The sequence below is a fragment of the Propithecus coquereli genome, unplaced genomic scaffold (assembly GCF_000956105.1).
Source record: "Propithecus coquereli isolate 6110/MARCELLA unplaced genomic scaffold, Pcoq_1.0 Scaffold11, whole genome shotgun sequence".
NCBI lineage: Eukaryota > Metazoa > Chordata > Mammalia > Primates > Indriidae > Propithecus > Propithecus coquereli.
In genome coordinates, this window is record NW_012134969.1 from 7,947,037 (window position 1) to 7,960,790 (window position 13,754).

General features: G+C 40.9%; 1 protein-coding gene across 1 annotated transcript in view; it reads right to left on the bottom strand.

The window, feature by feature from the left end:
• The window catches only part of CPB2 (carboxypeptidase B2 (plasma)), an 84,409-nt gene extending 71,805 nt beyond the window's left edge, over window positions 1–12,604 (bottom strand). The window contains exons 1-2 of the mRNA XM_012648329.1: window positions 12,461–12,604; window positions 6,274–6,280 (exon numbers count right to left, since the gene is read on the bottom strand). Of these exons, the coding sequence (XP_012503783.1) occupies window positions 6,274–6,280; window positions 12,461–12,534 (81 nt within the window). The 5' untranslated portion in view covers window positions 12,535–12,604. The remainder of the gene's footprint in view (window positions 1–6,273; window positions 6,281–12,460) is intronic.
• Between the last annotated feature and the right edge of the window lie 1,150 nt (window positions 12,605–13,754).

The window sequence follows — 13,754 nt, forward strand, 5'->3', positions numbered from 1 at the left end:
AAAAATTTTATTTTTAAAAAACCAGGTACCAAGAGCTCCAGAAGCACAAAAGAGATTATGGTTACTTCTGTTTGTCATTATTAGCAAAGGCATCATAGAAGAGATGATTGGGTAAGTAAGAATGTCTGAGAGTACATAAAGGGACAATGGCAACACATAAAAGGGCACTGCTGGGGAAATGGCAATTGTTCATTGTTTCCAAGTGCATGTGTCTACGGTAAGAAAAGAATGGTAACTAAATAGAAGTGAGTTTGGAAAGTTATGTTAGTCCTCCCGTAGAGAAGGTTTTGAATGCATGCTGAGAAATTTGGACTTCATCATGCAGGCAATTAGGTTAAAAAAGTGACATGATTTGAGTTGTGATTTATAAGAATAACTTTGATAGCAGGGTGAAGGATGGTTTTATTTCAGAAAGCCTGATTAAAAGATTCTAGATTCTAGAAATAAGCCTACAGAGACTTGATCATTTGAAGAGGGAAAAAGTGACTTATAAAAACTGCAGACTGGGAAATTTTATATCAGTCTCTGGTACAAGTGTAGCATAAACTATTCAATGAGTGCTTAAGGACACATGTTCGAGGACACATGTTCAAGGACACGTATTGCAGCATTATTCATAGTCACGAGAACTGAAAACCATGTGGATGCTTATCAGTAACAGAATTGTTGCGTGGTGGTGGTGTCTCCACATTCCAGAATGTTTTCAGTTGTTATAAAGAATGAGTTTACGAAAGATGAATTGAGCCCAGATCTACCGTTAAGGAGCTTCGATCTGGCCCTAGGTTTATTATTTATTATTAATTTTGTTTTTAATTCAATTTGTTTCTGTTCATCTTCCATCTCCAGTCCCATTCCACTTGCCCCATAGACACCGTTCTCAGGTTCTCGGTCCATTTTATTTACACTTATAAATGCATTTTAAATACATACATATGCATTTATATAAATGACATATATTATTATGTGTGTACTTTTAATGTATATAGTAATATATTGCTATGTATCTCATTCTGCTTCTTCGACATTGTAAATGTATAGATAGGGTAAATAATTACTATAAATCTAGTACTTTTTTGAAAAAAAGAATGAGTTTAATAACAGATAACTTGGGGGGCATTTACATGATATATTAAGGGATAGAAGCGAGATGTGGAGAACTCTATGAAATATCCTATTTTTGGAAAAAATAAATTAGAAAGAAAAAGAAACACTACATGTGTTAAAAGTAAGAGAAAGTTATGAATAAATAAACAACACACTGTTAACATCGATTTGGAGGGTGAGGAATGGCAATTGAAGGATGGGGGTACAAATAAGATTGTTTTTAAAAGTAAGGTATCTATAGCGCCGATAAGAGATAAGATATTCAACAAATTTTACACAGGGATGTATCAATGCATAGCGAAATGCATAAAAGAACGATCACCGAAGTATTAAAGATATTTTCTCAGAGTATTGAAGTTTCAGTGTTTTTCTCCTTAATTTTATGCTTTTCCATATTATTTACTTTTTTAAACATAAAGAAGTCTCATTCTTTTATTTATTCAGAGACAAAAAAACTATTAAAACGCTACTTTGTAGCTGGGTATGGTAGCACATGCCTATAGTCTCAGCTACTCTGGAGGCTGAGGCAGGAGAATTGCTTGAGCTCAGGAGTTTGAGGTTGCTGTGAGCTAGGCTGATGCCACTGCCCTCATGCCTCAGCAACAGAATGAGACTCTGTCTCAAAAAAAAAAAAAAAAAAGAAAAAAAAAAAAAAAAAAAAAAAAAAGATACTTTATGAAAAAGCCACTACCAAGATTCTCAGTGATGCTGGTGACCCTCATATCTCACCAGCACCATTTCTTATTGTTTTAATAAACAGAATGTCCTCTGGGTCCCTGGTGGAGCATAGTAACCCAGTGGGTTTTCTAGCTTTACGTAACATTTTTATTCTAGTATGTCCCATTCTATAAATCTTTTGACCTCTTTTCCACCATTTGCCACATCAGTTCTGACATTTCTAGTTCACTTGGTGCAGGCCACTGCTTTCTTCAAGCTTCCAAAAACCAACCCAGCAGCATGCTAGTACCACCTCCCAAGGACCTAACTAGAATGTGAAATCCCATAGCATGGGCAAGTGCACCTCCCTTGGGGTATAGTCTATTTCTTTATTAACATGCCCACACCTCTACAGCCAGGTTGTATCATGACTTTACCCCAGTTATTGGCTTGGAGGCCAGGAGGTGGGAGTAGATCTGGAAGGCTGACTGTAGGGCGTGCCATTACAGAACTAAGTCCCTGATAGCAATGGGAACGATGAGATCCCTACATAATAGATGCCAGGTGGCAGGGCTTAACCACCAGTAGCAATTTGGGCACAGTTATTGTAATCAGCAGTAAGGTTAGAGCAGCAGCCAGAGGACATGACCCTCAGAAAGCTATGGAGTTGGTTAAGAGAACACAGAGTTCTCAGGGATAAGATAGATGAGCAGCCAACAAAAGTATTGCTCAATATTTACAATAAAAATAAGTCAGGGATGAATAACGAGAGAGGCTGAGGACAGCTATTCCAATCCATTGCCTAGTTTCCAGACCTGAGCTAGTTCTTATATTCAGAATTTCTTGCCTGAAGGAGGAGTCAGGTCCCCATGAGGAAAGACCCTGCAACAGTGTAGAAAGTATCTGAAAGGATCATGATTCCTTTAACCCCTTCCCAAAGAGAACTATGGCGATTTAGTCAGGTAACTGCACACTGGGGAAATGGTGAAACTCAGACATTTAGGAGTCTGTTGGATGCAGGGTCCAAGTTGACGTTGAAACCTGGGGATCCAGAGTCCTAGCCCAAGCCTAGCTCACAGTGGGTGCACTGTGTCCATGGATCCCCCATGATCGTTTCCCTGGTCTCCAAATCTATGATTGAAATGGACATACTAGATAATTGGCAGAACCTCCTCATTGGTTCCTTGCCTATAAGGTAAGAGCTATCATAGTGGTAAAAGGCAAAGGAAATCTCTAAAATTGCCCACCCTCCCTGCCAAGGTAGCAAAATTTTTAAAAAAAACACATCCTAGGGGAAATGGCAGATATCAGTACCACCCTTAAAGACCTAAAGGATGCAGGGATGGTGGTTCCCACCAAATCGACACTTAATTTGCTACCTGGCCCCCACAAAAACCAGACGGACGCTGGAGGATGACATGGATGACAAAAGTCAACCAAGCAAGGATGGCCATTGCAGTCACTGTGCTTGCTGTGGCATCTTTGCTGGGCAGAGCCTCAAGTATACGGTACTCAGCCATTGAGCTGGCCATCCCTGGCAGAACAAAGCCTCAGAAACAGGGAACATCCACCTGGGACAGACCCCAGTGTATATTTACAGTCTTGCCTCAGCTTTAATTAACATTCCCACTCTCTGTGATAATATAGTCTAAAGGGAACTAGCCTGTCTGGATATTCCAGTCCACTATATCAATGACATCATGTTCATATTGAACCAGAAGAGCAAGAAGTGGCAAGTACATTGGAGGCATTGGCAAAACACATGTGCTCCCAAGGGTAGGGTATAAATACTACAAAGAGTCAGGGGCCTGTCACATTAGGGAAATTTTAGGGGTCTAGTGTTCTGGGATAGGCTGGGATATCCTCCATGAAATAAAGGACAAATGATTTCATCTTATGCCTCCCATGACAAAGAAGAAAGCACACTTTCTAGTAGGTCTCTTGGATTCTGAATATGCTTCACTTGGAAATACTGCTTCAACCCATCTATTAGACACCATGAAAGGCTATCTTCTTTGTGAAAAGATGAGAGCAGAAAGGTTCAAACTGTGGTGCAAGAAACCCTGCCACTTGGGCCATGTGGCCTGGCAGACCATATGGGATTAGAGGCATCGGTGGTGGGAATACACCTTTTTTGGGGGATTGGGGGGGCTGACAGTGTCTTTTTATGTCACCCGGGCTAGCGTGCAGTGGCTATTCACAGGCACAATCATTGCACATTATAGCCTCGAACTCCTGGGCTCAAGTGATCCTCCTGTCTCAGCGCCCCCGCCCCCACCCTCCGGAATAGCTGGGACTACAGGCTAAGCCACCACACCTGGCTTAGAATACACCTTTTGAAAAATAATTCCTGGCATGCTACTGGTAAAGATAAAATGCTTGACCATATGACAAGAGGTCATGAGGCTGGTCCTGTCCAGTATGAGCTGGGTTCTGTCATACTCACTATGATAGGCAGAATAATGGCCTCCCAAAGAGTCCATGTCCTAATCCCCAGAACTTGTGAATTTGTTACCTTACATAGTAACATGTGAGCAATTTTGAGATGGCATGGGTGTTGCCAGGGAATGAGGGTGGCCTCTAGAAGCTGAAAAAAAAGGAAATGGATTCTCCCCAAGAGCCTCCAGATAAGAACAAAGTCTTGGTTGACACCTTGATTTTAGCCCAGTGAGACCCACTTTGAATTTCTGAGCTACAGAAATAAGATCAATTTGTGTTGTTTTAAACCACTAATTTTCCAGTAATTTGTCATAGCAGCAATAGGAAGCAACACCCACACCAGTGTTGGCACAAAGGGCACATGAATGGAATAGGTATGATGGCAGAGATGAATCTATGCACAGGTCCAACGGCATGGGCTCCTCTCACCAAGATTGATCTAGCTACTGCTGCCACCAGATGTCTAACTTGCCAGCAACAAAGACCAAATTTGAGCCTCATGAATCAGCACTATTCCTCGAGGAGACCAACCAACCACCTGGTAGCAAATTGACTACATCTGTCCCTTTCTACTCTGGGTGTGGGGTTTGCCTCTCCTGCCCACAGAGCCTCAGGCAGCATCACAATAGAAGGGCTTACAGAGCATTCAATTCCCTGATACAAAATCCCACGTAACAGCGTATCACATCAAGGGATCCCCTTTACAACAGGGGAGGTGCAGAAATGGGAACATTACCATGAAATCCACTGGGCCTATCACATATCACATCACCTGGAAGCTGCTAGCCTGATACAGCAATTAGAATGGCCTGTCAAAGGATTAATTGAGGTGATAGCTTGGGAAGAGGCGCCATTCTCTGGGGTACAGTATACACTTTAAGTCAATTATCATTATATGGTGCTGTGTCCTTCCTGGGTAGAATACATGGTTCCAGGAACCAAGTTGGAGTGGTTCCATTCACCATCATTCCTAGTGACCCACTTGGAGAATTTATACTTTAAATCTACAAATATGGTTCTGTAAGTCTGAAAGTTCTGGTTCCCAGAGGAGAAATGCTTCCACAAGGAGGACAGTAAGAGTCCTATTAAGCTGAAAGCTATTATTGCTACCTAGCCATTTCCATCTCCTCATGCAGATAGCTCATTAGGAAGGAGAGGAGTTACCATGCTGGAGGGGCAATTGACCTTGATCATCAGGACACTGAAGGCTGCACCTACACAGTGGGTGTGGCAGGGGAGGATATGTTTGGCATCCAGGTAATAAATTTAGGCAATCTCTAATACTCCCTTGTCCAATTTTGATGTATACAGACAAGTGCAGCAGCCATGGCCTGAGAGGGCACGGTGATTGGGGCTCAGACCCTTGAGGGTTGAGAGTATAAGCCATCTCACCAGGTAAACCACCTAGACCGGAACAGGTGCTAGCCAAGGGTGAGGGGAACTAGAATGGGTGGTGGAGACTGGGAAGGAAGAGGGTTTGTTATGGTCTCAAGACTAGCTTTAGCTGTGGAGGTTGTAGGTGGTTTATCCCACTAATGTTCCTCTTGTATGTTTGTTCTAGGAAAAGAAAACAACCATAATCCCAGAAGAGCTGCTCCCAAAGCTTATCTCATGAGTCAAGTTGATCTGAGTGGCACAGGAGTGGACTATAGTAGCTGTCATGTTATGCTGCCCAGATCCTCATCCAGGATGAACTCTCATTTCCTCAGCATCTGGGAATGTTGGCAGCTGACACTCTCGGCTGAGTCCCCTTCTAGGACTTGCCATTGACTGAAGAGGGTTGTGTTACCCAAGGTTATGCCCCCTCCCAAGGTCAGCCCATACCTGATCACTAATAAACAGGGGTTACAAAGGCATACCTGCTTGCCCCAATTGGGACAACTATGCCAGGCCAACCCAGCTTCGAGGCTCCTGGTAGGAGCAGTTGAGATCTTTGTTGTGTCTGCATCACAGTTTAATTCCTCCTCTGTCCAATTCTCCTTCCTTCATTCCTCCACAGATGTTGGCCCTGAGATCCCTTTCCTGCAAATTTCCTACATGTAAATCTTCATCTCAGAATCTGTTTCCTGGGGAAACTAGCCTGCAACAGATGCAAATGCATACTGTGTGAGATAAAACACTAAAAATGTGATATGAGTAGTAGAAATACGCTGCTACAGGGATACAAAGTCAGAAATCGTTTCTGGCAAAGGTTGGCAGAGAATGGAGATATTGTGAGTTGGACTTCTGAGATAGCTGGTATTTGACAGGTGAAGGGGAAATGAAGTGGCATAAGACTAACATAGGCAGAATTTTGATAAATAAATTGGTGATTAAATGGCATAAATGCACAAGTGAAAAAATAAAATCAGAGCTCGAGGAAGGGTGAATGATCCAGGTGGGCAGGAATATGGGGCCGATGTTGAGATGTACCAAGAAATAAAGCCAGGATGAATGACAGGCTAGGACCTGATCATTAAGGATCTTAAATGCTGGGGTCAGGATTGTGGTCCTCATTTACAAGGTGGGTGGGCACCACTTCAGGAGTTTATGCAAAAGAGTTGGCAAACTCAAAGCTCTCTTTTGATGAAAGTATAAAGAAGTGGGGGTTAATATAATTAAATCATTATAATTTTACAATAAACTCCCTAAGAAATTGCACTAACGAGATGGGATGTCTTACCAAGCAATGAGCTCTCCATTATTTACACAAAGGCTGAATTTCACTTCCATGTCCAAGTCTTGTTTTTACTAGAAGATAAGATTTTGGGGGACTTTTCTTCTTTTTTACTGATATTTACTAACTTGGATGTTATGCTAAGTGCTTTATAGGCATTTGTATTTAATTCTCGCAAGGCAGTGGTAGAGAAGCTGTTACATCGAAAATAATGAACAAAGAACGTCGAGTGGACAATGCTAAATAAAGAAAAATCTGATGTATTAAAAAAGGAGAAAGTACCAAAGTTAGTCAACAGAAAGAGAGAAAGAAACTATAAAAGTAAAAGATAGGTTATGCAAATGAGCCTCTTTCTTATGGAGAAAATAAATTAAGGAAACATAAAAAATAAGTTAGGAAATGTTGAGGAGTAAAATTATGAAGTAAAAATTCATCATAAGGCCGGGCGCGGTGGCTCGCGCCTGTAATCCTAGCACTCTGGGAGGCCAAGGCAGGCGGATTGTTTGAGCTCAGAAGTTCAACACCAGCCTGAGCAAGGGTGAGACTCTGTCTCTACTGAAAAAATAGAAAGAAATTAGCTGGACAACTAAAAATATACATATAAAAAATTAGCCGGGCATGGTGGCTCATGCCTGTAGTTCCAGCTACTCTGGAGGCTGAGGCAGGAGGATTGCTTGAGCCCAGGAGTTTGAGGTTGCTGTGAGCTGGGCTGATGCCACGGCACTCTAGCCTGGGCAACAGAGTGAAACTCTGTCTCAAAAAAAAAAAAAAAATCCACCATAAAATATATTGATATGTCCAAGTTCAACTTGTGAACTGGACTCTTCCTATGTCAGATTTGACTGAAGTGTCAACACAGTAGAATCATGTAACGGGATGAGGGTCTCTTGGTTCACTCTATGTAGCATTTATAATTTTTGAAAACTGGTTTCATGACTCTGTACTCCCTTACTCAGGGAGAGGCTATAAAAAGCAGAGAGGAGAGAAGATTTGTGAAGATATTTCTTTGGGTAAGTTATGTAGTTCTGTAAGTCCCTACCCTCCGAAAGGGGATGAAGTTTTGGGGTGCTAATCCTCCACCTCAACCTAGAAGGACGGACTTCTAGGAGACGATGGGAGAGTTGAATGTGTCCCCAGGTTTAGAGGCACAAGTCTGGTGTCTGGTTTGTCCCTGAGAAAGCTAAACCTGCTTGTGGCTGGTCTTCAGTTGGCTAGATAGTAATTAAAATCAAAAGAAGAAACACTTCACCTTAGGTCGTTATAACTCAGATGCCGTCCAATAGGGTCACCTAAAGGGATGGTGGGATCTCAGCAACAAGAACCCGGTGACAGAAGCAAGATTCCCAAGGGTGAAGGATGGAGTTACAAGTAGCCACCTACGTCGAGAAGTATCTGTCCTGGCCCAGAGAATTCCCCAACAAGGGGTCTCACACAACTTTAAGAAGTTAAAACTCAAGAAATAGACTAAGGAGAAAGAGTCAGGAATGTGTGTGGAAGATTCAGGGTGGTTGTTTTCCTATAAATAATGTTAAACTAAATTTGGCATGAGGATGCCTCCATAACTTGAGTCCCTACATAACAAACTGCAACCTAACTTAGGAGTATTTTTTTGTTGTTAACAACTAGGTGAGTCTCAGCCAGTTACAGGTGGCCAACTAATCAGACCATGCCCAAGTTAGGCAAACTGTGAGCTGTAACTAATCAAGCTGCTTCTGTACCTCATTTTCATTTTCTGTCCATAAATGCCACCTGCCCACCTTGCTGAGCAGAGCTCTCTGAACCTCTTCTGGTCCTGAGGGCTGCTTCAAAAACAGATTGTTCTTTGCTCAATTAAACTCTGTTAAATTTAATTCACTCAAAGTTTTCCTTTTAACAACAAGGATTGAAATACTTGAATAATATATTGGTTAGAGCTGACATTCTAATTTCTGAATTGAGGCTGTTTGCATTTTTAACACTATCCAAGGGCTGTCAGTTACTTAAGACTGGGCTGAAAAGCCATGAAATCTCCTAACTTTCTATGCAAGAGCAAGGAAAGATAACCCCACTATGTAGAATGTCATGCAGCAACAGGAGATGAAAAATAAAGATGTGTTTTGATCTGAATGATACAGTTATAGCATGCACACAATAACCATTTGAGAAAAAAAACAAGCTTGCACCAAAAATAGAATGAGAAGTATAAGCACAATGAAGTAACAGGTCACTTTACACAAGAAGTAAAGTGAGACTCAATGAAGACAAGGGAATTGTCCAAAGCTCCATGGCTAGTAAGTAGCAGATCTGGGGTTCCAGCTCAACTCTCCAGATGCTGAGTTTTTCTTTCTCTCTCTCCCCTTCCTTCCTTTCTTCCTTCCCTCCCTCTCTCCCTCTCTCCCCCCCACTCCTCTCTCTCTCTTTCTTTCTTCTCACCACTAGGAGAGTGATACTAGCTTTTAATACCGATGCGACACTGCTGCTGTTCCTTCCCTTCTGAGCATTATGATTAAGATTATGTCCATCAGGGTTCATCCCCCACTACAGTTTATAGGGGAAGGTTCACACTTGTCATAGTCATGAAAGATTATTTTGAATCTAAAAACCTGGTGAGATGCCTCTGAACAATAGAACATAGCCTGAGGCTGTAATTTTGTTTTATGCATTACAGTGTTTTAAGGCCATTGGTAGCTTGTTCTTTGAGATGAAAATAATACATCAGTAGGAGCTAAGTGAAAGACAATAAGCTGGTCTCCGGGTAGCCAGATAGTATTTGAAGTCAACAGAAGGAACACTTCCTATGGTCTAGCAATAATTCAGAATCTCTCAATCCTCAACCCTCCTCCAGCTGCCATTTCCTTTCCTTCTTTTCTTTCTACTGTTTTCTCACGTCTTTCCAAATAGCCTGGGCTGATAGGCTGCACCTAGGTGATCATTGCACAATACAATTAATGACTGTTTACAAGATTCCTGCAAGTACTTTATTTTTACCCTTTACAGTGTTTAGCCTTAAAAAGCAAGTGAATATGGAGATCTGTTTCTTTGGCTGCCTTTCTCTTTGGCATATGGTATTACGCCTTTAAAACTTTTTGCTGTTGCTGTCGTTCGAGGGCATTTCACTGATGAGATTTATCAAAGCGCACCCACAAATCAACTGCTAAGATTGCCTGAATACAAACTGTTATTAGGAAAATGATCACGCCAAAAAAGAAAAAAAAAAAACAATAACAAAGAACAGCTTTAGGAAAAGTTAGTTCTCTTTAGAAGCGTTTATATTCTTGCTCCCAGAAATAATTTATCAAAGTCTGTCACTCTGAATGAAATTAGATTTCCTTTCGAGCTTCAGTAATAGGCTATTGCTGGAAAAGCAGTGCTCGGAAACATGGTAAAAAATTCTTCTTACTCACAGAAAGGAGTATGTTATTTCTAGAGAAGGGATGGAAACCAGGATTCAGATATGCATCTGCTACGGTGAAGCCTCCCCGACCCCCGTACATAGGGACCTTCACAGTGTGCAAAAAGTATTCATATTTTCAATGTGATATTATTTGGTTAAAATATAGTCATAGTCTCATTCCTTTCTTCAAGTATAAGTGTCAATCAGATTGCAGAGTATAAACTGAAGCAAAACATAGTAAGAAAATCCACGCATGAAGTAATCTTCTCACTCATTTCTTCACTGTTTTTTTTTTCTATTTCCCTTATTTGCATTATATTTAGTCCCACGAAGCTGCTATACACTTACTCATTTTGAAGAGATGTGGTAAAGCTTTTGGTGTGTCTTGCTGCCGGTTATCCTATCCAGGAGTTTAGGTCACTCTATGAGGAAGATGGCGCTCTGCAGGTGAATCTGCCCACCCTTGAAGCTCGGCAACAGCCAGCGCTGACAATGCCTGTGCTGGGCTGGCTCTGGGGCCGTTTGGAGCTGCTAGTAGGTGAGGACGTGAGAGTCGACCTCCAGTCCAGGCCTCTCTTCCAGGTTATATTCGAAACCGACTGTCTTCTCCAACTCACTGAGACTAAATCTGACCTCCCTTCTTACTGGTTTTCTTCATACTTCTAGATTTTTTAGAGGTAATGCTGTGCAGTGCAACGAGTTGAAATGAGGCTAAAGTGGATTTGAATCCAAAGTCGACACTTATTGCTTGATCTCAGGCAAATGATTTACTCTTCTTGAGGCTCGGTTTCCTCCTCTGTAAATTGTTGGTAAAGATTCCTAGAGTGTAGGATTGTAGGCATTTAAACAGGTGACATTTCTAAGTGCCTAGCCCTTAGAAAGGTAAGCGCACGGGGCAAACATAGGTACTTAAATAACCGGAGGTTTCCTCCCTTCCCCCTCACTGTCACTGATATTGCCACTGATAGCAGTAACCAAGTTGGACATGTTGATATCAACTTTCCTTCTTCCCCCGCCCTTTTCCCTTAATTAAAGCCAATCATGAAGCTATGGAATATCCGAACTAGCAAGAACCTTCAAATCACAGTCCTCTGCTTTATTGATAAAATATAGAGAACTAAGTCACCAATTATTCTAGAAATTTGGGCCTCCTTGTCAATTAAATCACAACCATTATTTGATGATAGAATTTGTTGCTTGACACTTGACAATCATATGGAACAAAAAAGAATCAACCAATTATAGTTCATTCAGTGATCATGAATAAATACATCTTCAGGTTCATGAGTCAAGATCCATTCTCTGAACTGTTGCTTTATGGTTATTTATGACTCAAGAAAGCTTTTTGGTAGAATTTTATCTGTCCCTAGTATATTCCTTTGCTCATGTCCTTTCTCTCTTTGCCATTCACTAATGAGAGGAGAAGGATCTGTCTCAGAGATAACTGAAGAAGAAAGGGGTCATAGAAGCAAAACAAAACAAAAAAAGAAATGAGAAAAAGGAAAAAAGGGGGAGAGAGGAATAAGATAATTCCAAAGGAAACAATGTCAATTATCAAAAGCCTAAAAATTGACTAGTTAGTAAATCACAACATTACATGTACCCTGGAACTATTCACTCCATGTATTATATATGCTATGGCATGAGTTCATTTGTGTTCTTCTAAGTAGGTTATGGTAGAAAATCCTAAGGGAATCACTCTACTAAGCAAAGTAAGAATTAGATATGTTCATGTATGTGTTCTTTATAACACAACCATTCTTCCTTTCATATTTCATGCTGAATAACCATGCATGACCCAAACCTGCCTTTTAAGACCTTTACCCTCTTCTCCTTCCCATGTTTCATGTACAAGAGGAAAATAAATGACCCATAGTTAACATATTTTATATGTAAAGACAGGAAAAATATAAATCATGTGACATGTTGGGGTATAAATAATCTTTCATAAAAATTCCATTTCTTTAATCTTCATAGCCGCTGAACATACATATCATCTGGGGTTCTCACAGCAATAATATTACAACCACAAAAGAAAAAGACCCTATATCTAGTGATAGCCTGTTGTACTGAAATCCATTTGTTTGTCAAGACAACTTAGAAAGTTTCTGAGAGAGCCAGCCTTCAGACTTTAACATTTCGTTCCCCAGCCCAGTGCACTGACTTGATTTGCTGTGAGGCAAACAAGCGTAGAAGCTGGCCCACCACAGACTAGGATTCTACTGAGTTACCTCTGAAATGCGAAGACATGCTGCTCACAGATGAGGACGATGGCTATAAGGACTCCAAAGCTACAAAGCTTCATCCCAACAGCAATTTTCTGTACAAAAATTACTCTGAAGAGAAAGGCCCAAATAGTTGATTGCTTAAGAGTCTTCTTTACACACTGGTTAAAATATAATGGGATGTTCCCTCTCATTCCTGTTGACCAATCTACTTAGCTTCCCTTTCTACTCCCCAAAAGGGAAATCTACATTTGTTTAGTTGGAATGTTGCTTGATAACCAAACCCTCAAAAAGAATATGATGAGAGTTGTTCTCAATTTAGACTATCTAGAAAATGTTTAACTTCTCAGGGAAGATAAGGCCAAGAATAAAAGGATACTAATACAGGGAGATCTTGTCTGGTTTGTTGAAGAACCGCAGCCATAGAATATTGACTAATAGATCATAGCCCATGTTGAGGGAGGTCTCCAGTGAAGTACTAAAAATGTCCTCCTTTGCCTTTAACTTTTTCAGCATTTTTAACTTAGGTGAAAACATAGAAGGTGAGGTCCTGAAATCTGTGGCTAATATAATGCTGAGAGGCAGAGCTTGTATGGATGGTCACAGAATCTCCATTCAAAAGGATTTTTCCTTGACCATATGGAATGATAAGCCCAACCATAGAAAGGACTACTATGTCGTGGAAGCTGCTTTAAGCAGTAAAGACATCAGGTCACTTTGAGTAATGTTTATTCAGGGAAGGTGACCATAATAGCCATCAACTGAATCAAGGCCCACGACCCAGCATTTTGAAGGGAGCATCCTATAGCATTTTATCTAGTGCGAGGTCACATCTACATTCTGTAAATGGGCAGAACCCTGGTCACCCCCTCCCCTACATTCCCACTGGTAGATGCGTTTGAATGTTCTTGAGGTAAAGATAGGTAAATTTGCAAAATAAATCGACCTGTCCACAATGGACTTCTGAGAAGAAAAGGATTGAGATTTCAAACTTCTCCCTCTGAGATTCAAAGCTATCGAAACATATTTAATGGATCAACGTGGTCTCCTCCACTGAAACTGCTTTTTCTGTAAGAGAGAAGAAGAAATAAGAAAATGCATGTATATTTGCTCATTTATGGAGAAAGAAACACAGGAAAGATAGACCAGAAATCAATGAGATTGGTTACCTAGAGAGGGTGGGTGGAAATACAGTGGGAAAGTTGAGAGAATAAGAACAGGGTAGAAGAGATGAGAGGAGGGACAATTCTTGGGTAAACCTTTTTGAATAGTTCTGAATTTTAGAACTATGTTAAGTTTT